This window comes from Myotis nattereri, assembly GCF_964212035.1.
Source record: "Myotis nattereri genome assembly, chromosome: 13".
Classification (NCBI taxonomy): Eukaryota; Metazoa; Chordata; class Mammalia; order Chiroptera; family Vespertilionidae; genus Myotis; species Myotis nattereri.
In genome coordinates, this window is record NC_138088.1 from 59,343,954 (window position 1) to 59,362,597 (window position 18,644).

The 18,644-nt window shown below is 58.0% G+C and overlaps 1 protein-coding gene across 1 annotated transcript in view; it reads left to right on the forward strand.

Annotated features, from left to right (window-relative positions):
* ADAM12 (ADAM metallopeptidase domain 12) overlaps window positions 1-18,644 on the forward strand; it is a gene marked incomplete at both ends in the record, with an annotated part of 151,416 nt that overhangs the window by 17,593 nt on the left and 115,179 nt on the right. Inside the window, one exon of the mRNA XM_081104541.1 lies at window positions 7,849-7,982. Within this exon, the coding sequence (XP_080960667.1) occupies window positions 7,849-7,982 (134 nt within the window). The remainder of the gene's footprint in view (window positions 1-7,848; window positions 7,983-18,644) is intronic.

Genomic DNA, 18,644 nt, shown 5'->3' on the forward strand with positions numbered 1-18,644 from the left:
GAACACAGTCAGAATGAATGGAACACAGTCAGAATAAATGGAACACAGTCAGAATGAATGGGACACAGTCAGAATAAATGGGACACAGTCACATTTCAGATCCAGCAAAGCCCCCCAGGAGGGGACCCTACCTTCTCCCCGTCCTCACCCTGCCTCCCTCCTGTGACCTTAGCGCAGGGAGGTGGGGGTGGGACCTCCTCTTTCTGGTTCAGCTGAGCTCCAGGGTGTATGACCAGGAGCTGAGGAGGAGAGGAGGCGGCAGGCCCCCAGGGTCGCCAAGCGCCCCTCACGGCGGTGGCGCTGGCGGTGGCGCTTGGATGACACCTCAGTGCTAACTGTAGAGACGGGGAGTCCCTTTAGAACACGCATGCGGCCTTAGAGTGGATTGTAAACCAGGGCAATGACGCTCCGTCCTCAAATGCGCGGGTCCCAGGAGATGCCTGTTGGCCAGTACGGGATCGGCCTGCTCCATCGCGTGTGGGAACAGGTGGGTGTTACTGAGGAAGTGGATTAAGGCTCCTAAACGGACCGTTTCTTTGCCCGTTGATCCAGGTAAAGTGAAGCAAGGACTTAAAGGCAGGGAGGCACCTTGTTCAGTTCCAAAAACGAAGCACAAAAGTATTTCTCATTGACATTATTTGCACGGCTCCCAGGTCATCCTGCAGGCCTTGTAGCTATTGGTCAGATCGCCTAGAACAGTGGTCGGCAAAGTGCGGCTCACGAGCCACATGAGGCTCTTTGGCCCCTTGAGTGTGGCTCCTCCACAAAATACCGACTTCTGCGCATGGGCCACCAAGTTTCAATCTCACTGTACGTGCGCGCCCGCACGTGGTATTTTGTGGAAGAGCCACACTCAAGGGGCCAAAGAGCCGCATGTGGCTCGCGAGCCGCAGTTTGCCGACCTCGGCCTAGAATGAAGACTCCTCAGAACCCGGGGTTCTAACTGGATGGTTTGATAGTTTTTTATGATCTTATTTGAGTGTCAAAAGCAGGCTTCCCCTTTGGGTCTTCCCAAGTCCACGGCAAAGTTAACAACTAGAACATGGAAAGTTCCAGGAATCCCATCGGCACCTCCCTCCAGAGGCCCCTTCACCCTGGTCCTTCGGCCTTGGGGAGGCACCCTGGACTCGCTGCCCCAGGCTCACGTCACCTCCAGCCCCACCGTGAAGTCAGGGCTCCCGGTCTCGCCCTGTGTTCACCCCCGTCCTGCCCCAGCCTTAGGGCTCCTACAGGGCAGCCCCGCAGGTGGCGAGGGGGAGGGCGCCCCTGCCGCAGGGGCAGGAGGCAGAGGGCGTGCCCATGTTGCGTTTTGGAATTCTGAAGACACTTTCTCACCAACACACCTGGGCTGTCAGGTCTACACACTCTCACCAACTTAAAGCTCAGAGTGCATTTTCCTCTAAGATGAGGGGTTCTGAATGGTGGCAGGAGAGCCATGGCTGTTATGAATTCATCAGCGTTTGAGAGCCAGCCTTGGGGCTCCCCGAGGCCACGGAGAGTGCGCTCAAGTTCACGGCGGCAGTGGCGCCCACACGCTCTGGGGCGCGGAGGTGCCGCTGGGACTCGGCTCTCCCCGGCTCCCGCCGCAGGTGCGCGCTCGTGAGCCGAGAAGGAAATATCAGGCTCCCGTGATGACAGTTCCAATTAGGGCTCCTCAGTTCGCCGTTCTGGTCCTAATTCGGCTTTTCAGAAGCGATTTCCTGCTGGGAAGATAACGAGCAAAATGCTCAGACGAGGATCCTGGCTGACTCGCTCCTTTCTCACTAAAGAGGCGTGATTTGGAGCTCTGGCTCATCAGCGGGACTCAGTGGGCTCGGGTCTGGGCTGTGACCTGCCAGGGACCATCCATTGCTGGGGGAGCTAGAAATCGCTCACCTGTCAGACCCTCCGAGACGGGACTACGCCCTACCCCCCCCCCACCACCACCCCCATCATGATCACAAGGCTGTGGACCCATTCATCTGTGTGGGAATGACTCATTCAATACGCGTGTGCACAGGGGGCCCAGCCACGAATTTGACCGGCAGTGCCCCGCAGACTGGAGGCGGGTGGTGGCGGCAGACAAAAGGATGAGTCAATGAACAAAGCTGAGCTCCTGAGAAATGCCAGGAAAGGAGAAAAACAGGAGGATGAGCAGGAGAGAGCCTTGGGTGGGAGGAAGGGTGCTGGGCGAGGCAGCCTCTTGGGCTGATCCTCGAGCTGAGACGTGAAGAGGGAAATGGGGGTGGGGGTGGGGGGCGGGTGCGCGAAGGGTTGAGAGCAGAATCTTCTCATGCAAAGCGTGTGAGACAAGGCCCAGCTGGGCAGTGAGTGGTCAGCAGGGGGGGTCGGTGTGGTCACAGCAGGAGGAGCGAGATGGAACGATCCTGCGATGAGGTTCTGGAACGTGGGGGACTCAGGACGGGGTCTGAGTTTCATGCCCGGTGTCTCTTGGCCAGAGGGACTGGGTGTCTCGTGTGCGGCGGCAGCGGAGACCCTGGTCCTTGGCTGTGTGGGTGGCCTCCTACCTGTGGGCAGTGGCTTCGCTGCCCTGCGCCTCGCTTTCCTCCCTGCTTCAGTGGGGATAAACATCTCAAGGTTGTTTGAGGTTTAAACAAGTTAAACTTACAGGGGAGCGTGGGGCGCGATGGCTAGCCGCTGTTCACAGGGTCCCCGCTGTAGCCTGTAAGTGCTCACTGACTGTAACCTCTGCTCAGCGTCGCCCTTCACCCCGCGAATAGTTCTCTCGCGCCCGCTCTCCTCCAGCCTTCCCGCACTCCGTTCTCAGGCGGGAAGGTCCTGACATGAGTCAGGCTCATGCTGCGCTCAGAGAAAACCCACCCTGTGCCTCAGGGGAGCCGCCACGGTCCAGGCCTTGCCGCCTCCTGCACTTCTGCCCACCCTCCCTCCAGCCCTTGGCTCCCTTTCCCAGTCTGTTAGCCACAGGGACTGCCTTTCTGTCCTTAGAACCCGCCGGCTCTCTCCTGCCCCAGGCCCTTTCCCTTCTTGTTCTCTGGCTGGGAAGCCCTGCCCCCATTGAGCTCCCTTCAGACGTCAGACGTCTCTCCCTTCAGGTGGGGAGAGGGCAGACCTGCGGGTGAGGAGGGCTCTAGAAGGGTTTAGTTAAGAAGTGTGTGTCTGCCGAAACCGGTTTGGCTCAGTGGATAGAGCGTCGGCCTGCGGACTGGGGGGTCCCAGGTTCGATTCAGGTCAGGGGCATGTGCCTGGGTTGCGGGCATATCCTCGGTGGGGGATGTGCGGGAGGCGGCTGATCGATGTTTCTCTCTCATCGATGTTTCTAACTCTCTGCCTCTCTCCCTTCCTCTCTGTAAAAAAAAAAAAATCAATAAAATATATTAAAAAAAAAAAAAAAGAAGTGGGAGCTGCTGAGAGCTAAAACCAAGCACAGAACCCCGACTGGAGGCGTTGACTCCGGGGGTCACAAAGGATTGCAGTCTAAGACGTGCCCGGCCACGTGCCTCGGGGAGCGGGAGCGGGGGAGCGGTGGTGGCATTGGCGGACGCGTGGGAAGGGAAATGTTTTGTTTCCTGGCCAGGGCCAGGAACCTTTGATTGTTAAACGTGGTGAATCAGAGGTGATGGCGGTACCAGGACACTGAAATGAAGTATCCAGTGGATGTTGTAGCACAGACTGTGCTGGAGGGACCTGGCCACATGGATAAATATTGATTTGGGCAACATCTGCTTATACATTAATGAGCTCTCTGGGGGGCAGTGAGAGTGGAGAGGGAAGGTGGCCAAGAGTGAAGACTTGGGGGTGTTCAGGTCCCCCGAGGAGGGAAGGAGGCCAGGGAGCGGAGTGTGGGCGGAGCATGGCAAGACCCGGTCAGAGGAGTGGGGTGAAGCCAGATCCTAAAGCCGGGGCCTCCCAGCTGCATGTCCATTTCAGCAGAAGGTGGTCAGCGGTGGCCAGTGATGACCAGTGATGGCCAGTGGTGCAGTGAGCACGTTGGGGAGCCTGGCATGGGACCGGGTCTTGCCTGGAGATGCAGAGGACGGCTCTTTCATTGTTGTCTGACTCGGTCAGTCAGTGTACAGTAGGGAATAGAATAAACTAGTTCCCATCCTTGTCCTTTCGCTGTTAACTTCTAAAAGTCGCTCCTGGGCCTGGCCGATGTGGCTCAGTGGTTGAGCATCGACCTATGAACCAAGAGGTCATGGATTCAATTCCAGGCTGAGGGCTCCATCCCCAGTGTGGGGGGTACCGGAGGCAGCCTGCCAATGATTCTCTCTCATTGATGTTTCTCTCCCTCTCTTTCCCTCTCTGAAGTCAATAAAAAATATTTTTAAATAAATAAATTAATAAAAGCCGCTCTTGCCGTGCAGATCTTAACCATGAGGTCCCTCCCCTTCTGTCATTTCTTACAAAGTAAACTTTGAAAAATCCTGACCCGCCTCCAAAACCCCTGCCCACGAAGTCCCGCGGCACGTCTTGTCCCCGCGACAAAGGCAAGGCGAACTGGTGCGTTTGAGATGGAAAGGGCTTGGGTTTCGCTCTCATTTCTGCCATTTATCCATGAGCAGCATTGGGGACGGTCCTCATGACTATAGCTCCGTCTCGCCATCTGTAAAATGGGACTCGCGATGGCTTCACTGACGGGCAGGGGTATGATCGTACACGTCAACGTCGTCAACGGGGCGTAAGTGATTCTGCTGCCCCGGACGGAGGCGCTGGGGGCAGGCAGAGTTGTGTGTGTGGTCGAGGACACTTGTGCGTGGGGTGTGAATCCACTGGAGACATCTATGCGATGCTGGCTTTCTTTGAATTTTGAAATGACACATAAAACATCTTTTCAAAATTGCAATTGTTCTATGGGACGTGGTTTCTTTTCTTTCCAAAGTCAGGACCAGAGCCAGGTCTTGTGGCTGCAAGAAATCCCTTGTTCACTATCTCAGAGCCCCTAGGTGGGCATTGGGTGGGCCCGGGCCTCCCTCAGTAAGAAGGGCAAAGGGGGCTTGGCCAGAGCAGGACCAGGGCCGGACGGATGGCAGCCACGCCCGGCGACTCACCCCGGGGGCCTGGAGTCCTTCTGGGGCAGTGTCTTCATTGCTGGCATTTTCAAGACCAGAAAAGTCACTGCCGCCAAAGACTCCTGCCCCAGGAACAGGCCTGGCACTCCCGTCTGACCAGCTGTAATTGGTGCGGAGACCGTGAGTTCAGATGCAGGCACAGGCTCCGGGGGAAGCAGGCGGTTGTTAGAGAGGATCATTGTTGAAAACTGAAGCATCTGACGTGCTCCTTTCCTCTGTGAGACCGAAGGCAACTGGCCATTTCATTCCAGCAAAACAGCCAACAGGGTCAGGGGGCCCCGGGGCCAGGAAGGCCAGAGGCCCCTCCCCAGGCTTGGCGACTTCCACGTTTTATTTCGGCAACTGATCTTCGTCGATGCCCAAATATTGTGAGAAACAAAAATGTATGCAAACTATCTGTTTTATAAGGTCATATTTCTCCCTGTGTGTCTACGGCGTGAATGCTCACATCATTGAAGACCTGCTTTTATGGTTTGTCAACAAGACCAGTCCATCAGATACCTTCTGCTGTCTCACCGCCGTGCAGAACGCCTTCTGCCTGTCCATGCCCCACAAATACGCTCTTCATTTGCATCATCTGAGATAAATGCCCGGGTGTAAACACACAGGGAGCGCTCCTGGGAAGAGCCTTCTGATCGCAGACACTGTGTGTGTGGGGGGGTGGGGGGGCGTGGGGAGCAGGGGGGTGCAGCCACTCGTTTCTTAAAAAGGTTGTGCAAGCTCCTGCAGCGCTGGCGGCCTGTTCTCCTGGGGGGATTTGGAAATAACGCCTCTTGGAAGAGAAAACTCCAGCGCGAAGGCCTCGTTTTGGGTGGAAATGCTGGAACATGTAGGTGAAAGGGTCAGGACGGGGGGAGAGGGGGCTGGAGGCCGAGCGTGTTCTTCAGCGTGGTTCCTGCGGCTTCGGCCCTCGAAGGCGGCCCAGCTTCCTGGGTGCAGGACGTGGGTGAGGAGGGCACAGGGACAGACAGGGCAGCGTCTTCAGGAGGAGGGCCCCGGCGCCGTAGGCAGAGGGCGTGGGTCCCGGGGGCACGGGGCAGTGTGCCTGGAGGAGAAAGATGGGCTTTCTGCGTGGAAGACATGGGGTCGAGGGCGCCCCTCAGAGGCCACAGGGAAGAACGGGTGTTGACGGGTGAGTGAGAGGGTGAATGAACGCACGGACAGGGAGGCAGCCTACCTCCGGGACCAGGACGCACCGCGGTTCAGCTCCTGGGGGCGCTCGTCCTGATGGGGGTGTCTTCCCCCAGAGCCCCTGCTTGTAGTGAGGATGCTGCCCTACCTGGGCTCGCGGAGGGCAACAAGTCCAGCCCCTGGGCAAAGCCCCTTGATCCAAGAGTCCACGCGGGGCGGCTCCCCTGCAGCCCGGAGGCGGACATGTGGTCCTCCACGCAGCTGGCCCTTCCCTCCTTACCAGCCTGCCCTCCGCCGGGGCCGCCAATGCCCCCACCGGGAGCCCCTCCCCCGGCACAGCGGCCCCGCATCCTGTTGGGGTGCGTGCAGGTTCAGCCCCGGAGACCCAGCTCCTCCAGCCCCATCCCCATACCCACCCCCACTCGCCTGTGCTCATGGCCCTCTCTTCCCCCTCCTCCCCACGTGGCTGAGGGGCCCCGCACACCCCTCCCTCCTCTCCCGCCCCCTCCCCCCCCCCCCCCCCCCCCCGCGCACCCCTCTGCCGCTGGCCACGTTCCCAGCGTTGGGTTCATCCCAATCCCCTTTGGTTCTCAACACCTGGAGTTTCAAACGCTTTGCGACCAGCTTGAGAAGTTTCCAGAAGAGGCCGTGTCAGACGGCGAATCCCCCCCAGCCCCAGCGAGGAGCGAGCCTTTTGTAACCGAAATGTAACCGCAGACTTCCACGTCGAGGATGATAAAACGGTGTGGATTTAGGAGTGCTCGGGGGGCCGTAAAATGTCTAGGATTAAAATTTCAATACCATTTGTGCCCAATAAACGGGACTCCTCCGTAACTTAAAACTGCGCCTGATGACTCAGGTCTGAGAAGCCTGCGTCCGGCCGCGGCGGCGATGGGAATACCGTGCGCTCCGCTCCGTCCCCCCGGGGGCTGTCCTGTCCCAGGACTCGCAGGCGCGGGCCTCGCCGGGAGCGGACCGGGAAATCCCTGGGAAGCGGGGCTGGGGGGGGGGCACTGGACGTGGACGGGACACTCTCCAGGGGAGAAGCGTAGCCGTTCCCCGCAGGACCGTCCGTGGAAGTCGGGCGGCACCAGCCGGTGTCGGTGCAGCAGCTGGTTGGACAGACAGGACCCGGGGAACAAGATCACGTAGCCGTTTGCTGAATGATTTAATTTTTTTCACAGCCCCGGCTAGTCGGTCTGAGCTGGCAAATTAGTTCTGTCTATAGATTCCCGCCCCGAAGCACATACAATGAGCCTGTGCCAGGCCAGCGAGGGCTTGGCAAGGTGCTGGGCCGGTTCCCGGCTCCGGGAGATGGATTCAGTCCTCACACAGCCGAAGCCTGGAGACTGGGCAGAGAGCCGATCGATCTCGGGCAGAGTGCGAATCCATCGCTCACAGGTCCCGGTGCAGTGGGTGCCCCTGGCGGGGGGCGGGGGGGGGGGTCGGAATGACATACTTTCTCTCCGATGCTCACCCTGCACGTGCCCGAGTCTTGAAGGAAAAAGTGGAATTTTGTTTTCAGTTGCAGAGTTTTGTGGTTGGAGTGGCAGGGACTCCACCAGCTGAACACTCACTTCGAGATTAGTCGATGGTGGTTTCCTTACCCCCATTCACCTCCCAGACACACTCCCCCTGACCCCTGACCCCTGGCCGGCTGAAGACAGGCGCTTTCTCTTTGCCGCAGGGCTGACCGTGGGACGCACCGTCGCACCTGCCGCGCCGGCCGGGACGGAGGACGGGGCCGGAGCCTATGAGGTGGTCAGCGCCTCGCTCCTGGATGGAGACTTCTGGAACCCGAGGCGCAGCGCTCACGGCAAGGTCAGTGCTCACGCTGCCTTCCTCTCCTCTTTCCCGCGGACACATCCAGGCCCTGTTCAGGTTCTCTCTTTACGTTAACGCTCACGCTGTCCCCAGCTGTCCCCAGCTGTCCCCAGCGAGCGGCATCTCTGTGCTTACGAAGAGGACATGCAAACCCAGGTTGGGCGGTGCCGCGGGCGGGGCATTGCCTGCACCGGCTGAGGGTTGTTCTCTCACACGCACACCAGGCAGCCCACTTCCAGACACGCTGTCTGCGTTTTTCTCTCCCGAGCGCCGGTCTTTCTCTATAGTCACGTCTAGATCATTGGAGTTTTGCTTTTATCGATCAATGAACGGTAGAAACAGTTTAATGCAGCTTTTCAGTGGAGCTTAGGATGCGGTTGAATGCAGTTTCACAGTTTACTTGGACGTGTGTGATTTGCGTCTTCTGTGATGTGAAGGAAGAGTATAAAGTAGTTGCAGCATGAATAATGGGATTAAATAGTTTGATGTGTCTTACCTGCCACGTCGACCTGACTGCCTAAGATTTCAGAACTTGTGGGCACAGTTGGAGATCGAGAAAATCTACAGAAACATGATCTCTTCAGAGGGGGACCCCGCAGATGGTTTTGTCCTCGTGCTGCGGGGAACTATTTTTAGGTTATTTTTCATAATAGAAAACAGGGTGTTTTTCTTTGTAAAAGTAGCTGAGATTGTGAAAATCCTTCCTGCAAGGCTGCCGGGGGCCACCTCTGTGTCAGCAGCAGCAGCACGATTCCCGCCGTTCACGGGCTCCTTCCAGAGGGGCTCTCGGTTGAAAGGGAGCATGGAAGGGTCAGGGGTTTGGTCCGAGGATCTAAGTGCCGCGCTGCGCTTTCGGAGCATCCCCGTGCCGTGGATACTGCTGCCTGTGGAATCCACGGAGTACAAGCCAGTCGCGGCGACCCTGATGTTTGCTGGAGGAAACCTTCGAGACGTTAAGGGCCACTTCGTCACGCCATGAGTCAGCAAAACTAGGACTGAGTGGATGGATGCAGACAAGGAGAAGTAAACTATTGCATAAAGCATCTAAATGTTTACAGGTACTGTAATGACACAAAAATACACAGCACCCTGACGTCTCCTGGGTGGTAGACGCTGCCATGGGGCTTCCCCCCGTGTAGGGTTGCCAGATTCAGCAAAGGAAGAATAGCATGTTCCTTTGCACTTGGACTTCAGATGAACAGGCTTTAAAAAATATCCTATATAATAAAAGGCTAATATGCAAATTGTCCCCGTGGGAGTTCGACCCACCGAAGTTCGACCACTCACTATGACGTGCACTGACCACCAGGGGGCGGCACAGAATGAAGGCAGGCCCCGGCCGGCAGCCAGCAGACGGCAGCTGGGAGAAGGAAGGCCCCGATCGGCCCTGATTGCCGGCCAGGCCTAGGGACCCTCAGGTATATAAGTAAGTCCCATGTAATATTTTGGGGACATACTTATACCAAAAATTTCTTTGTTGTTTATCTTAAATCCAAATGTACCTGGAGTCTGTATCTGGCATCCCTACCTGGGGCGGGGTGGGGTCAGGGCGGGGTGGAGATCCACACCTGACTTGGGAGCCAGGTCCTCAGCGTGATGCCCGGGTGCTCCGCAGGCAGGGCCGGCGGGACTCGGATGGGGGCTCCGCTCTGACCCTCGGCCCCACCGTTTCCATAAGCACGTTCTGCTCAGCGAAGGCAGAGGGGTCTTCGCTTGCTTGACCGACGCATTCTCCACGCGCGTCATCGGAAGGCCTGGTCACGGGCCCACAGAGCGCTGAGGCCAAGCTGGCGTCGTGTCCGCTAAGCTTCCCACGGGAGCCATTCGCTCCGCTCGGTTTCTGGGCCTCAGATGGCACGTCTGACCCGGCAGCCGCCTGACGGGCACCGCTGAGGTGGCGTGGGTGGCACGCGCACACTGTCCCCACGCCTGAGGGGTCCCCGGGGCTCTGTCTGTGTAGAAAGGTGACATCTCGTCCATGTTTCCCAGCTTCCGGCCCCCATGACCCAGATGCAGACTGCCGCCTAATTATAGAAGCAACCACACACCCAGTGGTTTGGCAAGCGTGCTGGCCTTCCGAGTTATTTAAATAACTTCCAAGTTATTGAAATGGAGTGCGCTCCATACCTCACTGAATGCATCGCCTGCTGTCGGGGAAGCACGTTGTACTACTTGAAAACAGTGTTTTAGATCCGTAGCAGTTTCTCAGTGATCTCATCCGGTAGAGACGTGTCTCATCAGGGCGCCATGCTCAGCCATGCACAAGCCGGGGTCCCCCGTCCCCTAGAGCTGGCGGTTCAGAACCAGGTTGGCTTCAGAGGGGACGGCCCTGCCTGGGCACCGAGTACCATTCCCTGGGAGTCTACCCACGAGTTTCGAGGTGTAGCTTTTGAAGGAAAAAAATACTTACGGATGAAAGATTATCCTGTTTTTCTTCGTTTTTTAAATTTATTTTTATCATTTTTTAAAAAATACGTTCTTATTGATTTTTTTATAGAGAGAGGAAAGGAGAGGGACAGAGAGAGAAACATCAATGATGAGATAGAAACATCTATCGACTACCTCATGTACACCCCCCCCCCCCACTGGGGATCGAGGCCGCAACCTGGGCACGTGCCCTGACTGGGAATTGAACCAGTGACCTCTGGGTGCACGGGTTGATGCTCAACCACAGAGCCACGCCAGCGGGACTAAATTCATTTTTTTAATATTTCAATTATAGTTGACATACAATATTCGTTTCAGGTGTACAGCATTGTGATTCGACTTTTATGTTATTTATCAAGGGACCCTGCTTCCCTACTGAGTCTTTCTGTATATTCACTTAGTCAACAAATAGTTATTGAAAATCCATGACGTCCCAGGCCTTGTGCGAGGTGCCAGGGAGAGTCTGCCCTTTTGAAAAACGCCGAAGCCCCAGTGGCTTGACTTCGGACTCTCTGAAGTTGGCTCAGGCAGGACTCCAGGAAATGTCAGCTCCTCGCAGGAGGAACAGGAGGAGGAGCGAAGGCCCACCAGGGGCAGTTCTGTCTCAGCGCCTTTGAAATCTAGACCCTCCTTTTATAGCTCAGAACAAGGCCGCTGGGGCATATAACCTCCGGTCCTGCCTGCTCAGCTAGTAGGAATGTGTTTGCGTTGCCAAAGGGTATTGCTCATTTGAGTGTCTTAAGTGGAATACGTGGGAATGGACCCGACCCCCGAGCCGTGGGTGTGTCTTTGCTCATCTGGGGCGCGGAGAGCAGACGCTGGCGGGCTGTCCTGCAGTTTCCATGTTGGGCCGGTCGGGGGGAGCGGGAATTCTGGTTCCGGAGACTCCTTGCCTCCCAGGTAAGCAAGGGGAGCAGGGAGCTTCTTTATTTAAAAAATATATTTTTATTGATTTCCTAGTGGAAGGGAGATGGAGAGAGATAGAAACATCCGTGATGAGATAGAATCATTGATCGGCTACTTCCTGCACGCCCCCGACTGGGGATCGAGCCCACCACCTGGGCATGTGCCCTGACCAGGAATGGAACCGTGACCGCCTGGTTCATAGGTCAAGGGAGCAGGGAGCTTTTAAGGTTCCCCTGCAGGACGGCACGGGGGAGTCCAGAGCCCGGCTGGCCGGCCTGCTGCCGCATCGGCAGGTACCCAGGCCCGTTGGTTCCCCCGGAACCTTCCTGGGGACGCAGCTGCCAAGGGAAACGCCTGGAATGGGCACCGCGAAAGCTGCTGGCGTCCCGAGCTCCCAGGACAAAGGCTCAGCGTCTGCCCTGCGGTGCCCGGGCGGGTTTGAAGAGGCGAAGGGGCCGTTGCGGGAAGCACCCCGCTCAGCAGGCGCGTTTTGGTCGGTTGGGAGGGGGAGGAGCACGGAACGAGCCTTGGCCCCGGCAGGCGTGGCGAGGAGGCCCTGTGGGCCGCGTGGGCCGGTGGAGACCTGAGTTGGAGTTGCTTTAAAGATCTTCCTGTGAAATAAAGGCACAGAAGCCATGGCGATGGGCGTCTTCAGTTAAGTAAATGCCCTCAGAGACGAAGCATGTGCACTTCTCAGTGAAGCCTCGCCAGGCCCAGCTGCCCACCCCGTCGGGTGCCGGGATTACAGCGCACGCAGCGCGGCCTCCGGCTCATGCACCTCCGCGGAGGCTCCTCCGAGAAAGAGGAAGTCCTGCGGCCACGACAGCCGGCTACCTGGCGGTCCACTGGGCAGCAGCCATAGGAAGCCCCGCTTGTATTCCTGGATCCCGGGGGAAGAAGCGTTAGGCAGCAAGTCCCAGCTTCTACACACACCGAGGCGGCCTGTGGAGCCCTCCCCTCCGGCTGCTTCCCGAGATCCGGGGCAGCTGAGCCGAAGGGCGCAGTCCAGCCCCACAGAGGAGCTCCAGGGAGTGTGGTCGGGGCCTGAGGAGGTAAAGTGAGTCCCCAAGGACGGCCCTGGGCCCGCAGAACCCAACCTCACCGGGTGGGGGTCAGCCAGGACCCTGAGGGGCAAACCTTGTCCCTAAGAGCCAAGCCCAGTCCCAGGGGCAGAGCCGAGGTCTGCAGAGCCTTGAGGTTGTCGTCCTCATAGGAGCAGAGAGAGGGGCTCAGCTCTCCTCAGAGCTAACCCAAGGCCAGGAGAACAGAGCCCCCAAAATCTGAGCTAACCCCAAAGAGCCGAGGCTAGCCCCACAGGGCAGGAGACTGGCCCTAAAACCAGAAGCCAGTCTGTTCCTTCTTAATCTAATCAACATCCAATCATCCAATCTAATCAGCATTTAGTACGATCAGCTGCTTTAATCGGCCTCATTCTCTCCATTTCCTCGGCTCTCTCGCTGCTCTCTCTCCTCATTCTCTTCATGTTGCCTGGGAGCCCAGCCCACTGCCCAGTCTATTCCCGAGAAGCCGAGCCTCGCCCCAAAGCGCTCACCCTGGTCCGAAGGCGGGAGCCCAGCCCCCAGGAGCCTAGCATGGCCGCAAGGAGTCGGGTGAGGCCTGAAGAGGGAAATGTAGTCCCAGCAGATGCCCCTGGGCCCAGCCTAGGCCGGTGGAACTGAGCTCAGACCCTTCAGGACTTCGGAAGGGGGCTGTGCGGTCCACCTCTGCTGCTAGTTTTGCTAATATATATATATATATATATATATATATATATATATATATATATATTTTTTTTTTTAAAGCCAAGTTGTGGGTTTAGATGCAAAGAGCCCCCCTCCCCCGCGGGGCTGGGCGCCGGGGTCACGGGCGCCTGGGCTGCCGCATTTCCCACTTCCTCTCTGCTCCGACCACGGCCGCAGACGGCACTTGCACGGGATCACTTCCCCCTGAGGTGACAGGTCTGAGCGCCCAGGAAGCCCGGGTCTGAGGCAGCGGCCGCCCAGCCAGGGTGAGCGGGTCCGTTAGGCCGCGGTGACTCCCGCCCTCCACTTCCCACACCGCCCCGGCTGGACATGGAGTCAGGGAGACCAGTTTCTGTCACTCGCTTGCAGGCTCGTGGCCTGGGAGTGGGCCTTGGTGACCGTGGAGTATGTCCTGGTTTCCACAGCTGTTGTCACAAGCCGGGGATTTAATGCAACAGAAACGCATCCTCCCACATCCGTCCCCCAGGGGGCTCTAGGGAGGGACCCCGCCCCCCCAGCCTCAGCTCCTGCTCCGTGGCTGCGGCCCCTCCCTCCAGCCTCTGCCTCCGTGGTCCCGTGGCCTCTCCTCCATGGCTCCCTCCTCTTTGAGGTCCTCTCCTTGGATTTAAGTCTCACCCTACATCCGAGGGTCTAACTTCTGCCCGCCAAGACTTTTTCCAAATAAGATCATGTGCACTGAACTGGGGGCCAGGACTTGAACTCATCTTTCAGGGACACATTTCTGTTCCCCCCCCCCCCAACTCCCACGTGTAGGGACAGTGATCTGACCCAACCCCATGGCTGGGATGGGTGGGAGAAGAAGTGAGACAGAGAAACGAAGGGCTGGAGGCCTCCTGCAATCACAGGGGAAGGTGCAGGGGGCCCAACTCCCTGCCCCCCCCCCCCAGAGTGCGCCCAGGGCCCAGCCTCTCCTCAGCTGTCTGAGCAGCAGGGCCACCTGCTCTGGGGGCCCCGGGTGGCAGCTCACACCCAGCCCGGCCCCTTCCCTCTCCTCCCCGCCTTGCTCCCTGGACTCTCCCGACTCCTCTCGCAGCCTTTTCCTGCTCCAAGCAGAGGGTCATGGCCACCTACTGGGCACCCTCTCCGGAGGCCCCCATCCCCCTTCCCCCAGAGCCAGAGCTACAGGGGCAAGGGGACTCTGGCCCCAAGCAGCTTGGTTTCCATCTGTTTTATGTAACGGCCTCGGGTAAGGCTTTGTTTGCGGAAAGTGTTCAGTGTGAAATCCCCTGCTCAGGGTTGGGATTTCTGAGAATGGAGGCCTTTCCCCCAAACACACCAGCTCCTTATGAAGCCAAGTGCCCGCCTGCCTGCTGGTGTCATGACCTCGCATCCTAATGGGCAGCAGACCCAGGCCTGCGGGTGTGGAGCCGACACCAGAGCCGGCTCCAAATCGGAGGAGGTGGAGGGTGCTGGGGCCCAGGCTCAGGTGGAGGCGGCGGAAGGGAGTGGGCTTTGCTCCGTGCCCAGCCCCATGCTGGGTGCTCACGGCCCAGATCCGCTCCAATCCCATGAGAGGTGTTTCCTTGCTCCCTCTCCTCCCTCCCTCTCTTCCTTCCTCCCTTCCTTCCGGGTTTACTGAGCACTTGTCTATGCCAGGGGCTGGGGCACAAAGGCAGAGCTCGCACCCCAAGACCTCACCGCCCGTGAGAGCATCATCCAGAAAACAGCTGTGACTGGGGGGCGGGGGGAGGCAGGGGGGGTAGGATGCAGGGGGAGCCCCGAGGGACTCAGGGGAGGTTCTCCGGGGAGGGGAGGGCGGGTGCGCGTGGCCTGCGGTGAGGGGCGCAGCTCACCCCCCGTTTTTGGACAATAATCTGTGCCGATCCCACATGGCCCAGGGGACTGTCATCGCTGAAAAGACAAGAGAGGCTCTTGCTACGGAACCAGGGAAAAGGCTAGAACAATAAACAGAGGGCGTGTTAAGGGGGCCAGCCTGGATCCCGGTCTCATGTTTGGCTCGGTTGTTGGGATTAATTACAAAGAATTCAGAGTTCGAACCTCAGGAGAGGTTTCTGCCTGTTTATACGTTCCTCCCCCCCGAAGGCCCCACCACAGGCCCGCCTCCTCCCTGAAGCCTTCCCTGACCACCCAGGCTCCACTGACCTCACAGTGTCTCCCCGCCCCCCCCCCACCCCCCGCGTGTGGTCAGGACCACCCAGCTGCACACGGCTCCTCCTTCCGTGCGGGCGTTGAGGAGAGACACGGCCTGCACTCGGCCACGTGGATGCAGAGGCTCCAGGGCTGGTCCTTCTGGGGTGGGAGAGGGCAGGGCCGGCTGCTGGAGAGGTGGGGCAGGGAGGGGAAGATCCTGCCCTGTTGGCAGAATGCAGAGCCCCCCCCCCCACTTCCTCCTCTCAGCCTGCCGTCCCCCAGCGGGCGCCCCCGCCGCGGCGGGTCTTCCCTCACGCTCCTCGGGGTTGATCCGCTCTGCCCAGGAGCCGCTCAGCAATGGCTGCTTTTCATAAAGCGAGGCTTTGGCAGAACGGCCCCGCGGAGTGACTGTCCCCCCCAGGTCCCCTTCCTCCCCCAGGTCCTCCTGAATCGGTTCAGCAAACGGGGTGGGAGGCAGGCTGCCCGGGGCCTGGGACGTCAGACCAGCAGCAGGGACGTGTGTGCCAGGCAGAATTTGAATTTGAGTCCCATGTGGAACTAGACGAAATTCTCCCTCTTTTCCTGAATCTGCTAACTCCATTGACTGTCTCCTCCGCACCCGGCGCCCTGCTAGGGCGACGCATGAGACAGGCTCCAGCTGCCTGGGGTTTCGCCAGAAGAGGCGGACCCCTAACAGAGGCACCAGCTCCTGGAGCTGCGCCAGACCACGCCCGGGGGGCGGGGGGGGGGGCACTGCCTCTAGGTTAGGAGCGACAGAACCCTAGCGAGAGCCTGCTCGTGTTTAACAGGGATCCTTTTAAAGTCACAAAACTGCCAAGTCCTGGGGCATCTCCTGCCTTCAGACATGACAGCTCGCGTGACTCACACGTGTCCGCAGCCCTGGCCTTCGCTCCCTCAGCTCCGGGCGCAGAGCTCGGCCTTCCTGTGGCACCAGAGCTGCCCGGCGGCCCCTCCCATCTCCTCCCCGGTGGCCCAGCTGCTCAAGGTTGCTTTCTCCACAGTGACCGGTGCCCCTACCGAGTGTCTGAGCGCTCACCCGGCCGTCTGTCAGCATTGGGAGTGGTCAGTGGTCAGTGGTCAGAGGAGAGGGAGAAGTGACCGGCCACGCCGGGCCCCGTGTCCATCTTTGGCACCGGGAGGAGGACATGGTCAAGGGCTGAGCCAGGGACTGATCATCACAGGACGGAGGGGGACAGTGGTGACTCCCGCAGGCCCCGGGGTTCTGGGCTGGAGGGGAGGACAGTGGGAGGCCAAGTGCCAGGTGTCTTCTCGGCTGTGTGCGACAGCTGACACACGCATCACACGGCTGCCGCGTTAACAGGACTCCTGCACGCACAGCTGTTCTTGGCAGTTGCCGACTTCGGGGTGACATGGCTTCTATCCGACAGCGACTGCTGTTAAACTTCTGGGATATCGTTTGAGGGCTTTTCCTTAAAAAAGAAAAAGGGGATTTGAACAAAGGAGTCAGGACACCGCTTCCTGAGAACCCGAGTGACCGGGTAGACGTTTGCTTTTATACCCTCTGTTGAAAATGCCAAGTAAATGAATCACGAAGGCAAGGTGTCTACGCGGATGTTTAGAATGGTAAAGAAAAGGTTTGGGCTGTCGAAAGTATATATTCTTAGCAATGTCTTTTGATGAGCAGAATTTTTTTGAAGTCCAATTTATAGAATAGTATTTCACTTCCCATAGTCTATCGTTTTTCGTTCCCTAACTTTTAACTTACCTGCTTTTTATACAGTGTGTTTCTTGCTGACAGCACATGGTTAAGTCCTGTTTTTTCACAGAGTCTGACCGTCTCTGCCGTTGATTTGGAGTGTCTAGTCCAGGGGTGGGCAAACTTTTTGACTCGAGGGCCACAATGGGTTCTTAAACTGGACCGGAGGGCCGGAACAAAAGCATGGATGGAGTGTTTGTGTGAACTAATATAAATTCAAAGTAAACATCATTACAAAAAAGGGTACGCTCTTTTTTTTCAATAGTTTTATTCATTTCAAACGGGCCGGATCTGGCCCGCGGGCCGTAGTTTGCCCACGGCTGGTTTAGACCATTAATGTTTAGTGTAATTATTGATTGGGTTAGCTTTATTGAAGTGGTTGCTTTTGATTTTCTACTTTTCCATCTGTTTTTTTATGTGCACTTTTCCCGTTCCGGTTTGGGTTCATGTGGGGTTTTTTAAGCGATCCATTTTTCTACATGTTTCTCCTTGTCTTCACGGATTGGTTGATTAGCTGATTGATGGTGTTTGTGTGAGGCTTAATCTTTGTCAGCTCCTCCCAAACCACAGACTCAGAAAGTGATTGTGTGCTTTCTCAATCCTCCCAAGAACCAGCCCCGCATGGAGGCAGGAGGGGGACGGTAGTTCATGCTCATAAGGGATGTCTTACGTGCGGCACTGGCCCTTAGCCCCTGGAGGAAGCCAGCCTGAGGAGGAGGAGGAGTCGACACCGTGATTCTTTCACTCACTCATTGTCGGCTGTCAAGTCATTACACCGTGTGGGGAGATTTTTAAATTCCTTCGGCCTCGGGTCTTCCCCCTTCGATGAACCAACCCTGCGAGGTGTGCGGGCAGTGGCGGTCTCGCAGACGGGAGGGGCAGGGCGGGGCACCACACCTGGGTGGGCTGAGGAGCCTGAGCCAGGTGGCGGAGAGGCCTGGCCGGGCACCGGGAGCCCGTCTCAGCCGGGCTCCAAGCACATCACTGTTCCCCTGTCGTCAGAAATAATTTCCTGTCACCAGATCCCGTGGTCTTGCTCAAAGTGTAACACCTCGTCTCAAAAACCTTCCCGAGAGCGAGGGCCAGGGCGGGACCTTCCTGAGGGAGGTGCTGGGGGACGTGCTGGGGGGCAGCCTTCCCTCGGTCGGACGTCAGTGAAGGACCCGCCTGGAGAAATGGCCGGGACCTTGGATAGGCTGTCCGTTCCTCCTTGTCACCCGTTTCCTCCGCCGTCAGACTGTCCCCGCTCCTCACAAGAGACCAGGCTGAGGAGGAGGACGGCAGCTTAGCTCGGGAAGCGGGATGGACACCGTGTCCGCAGCCCAGGGACCGCAGCAGGGAGAACAGCTGTGGTGTCGGTGACACAGGTTAGCACGGGCGGCTGGGGACGCCAGCGGAGGACAGCGCCCCGCCCGATGGGGTTCTTCCCACCAGCACGCGCCCTGAGACAGCAGCGCCCGCATCGCACGGGAGGAAACCCAGTGTCACCCAGGAAAGATGTGCAGCACGACCAGCATCAGACGCCACCCGACCAGCCCCCTCTCCACTCCCTGACTCTGCCCCAGCTCCCAGCTTCCACTTGGTTCCTCCTTGGCTTATCTTCTTCGTTTTTTAATTAACTTATTTTTTTTTTTTTAATCTCAGAGAGAGGAAGGGAGAGGGAGAAAGGGATACAAACATTAATGATGAGAGAATCATGGACCAGCTGCCTCCTGCACACCCCCTACTGGGACC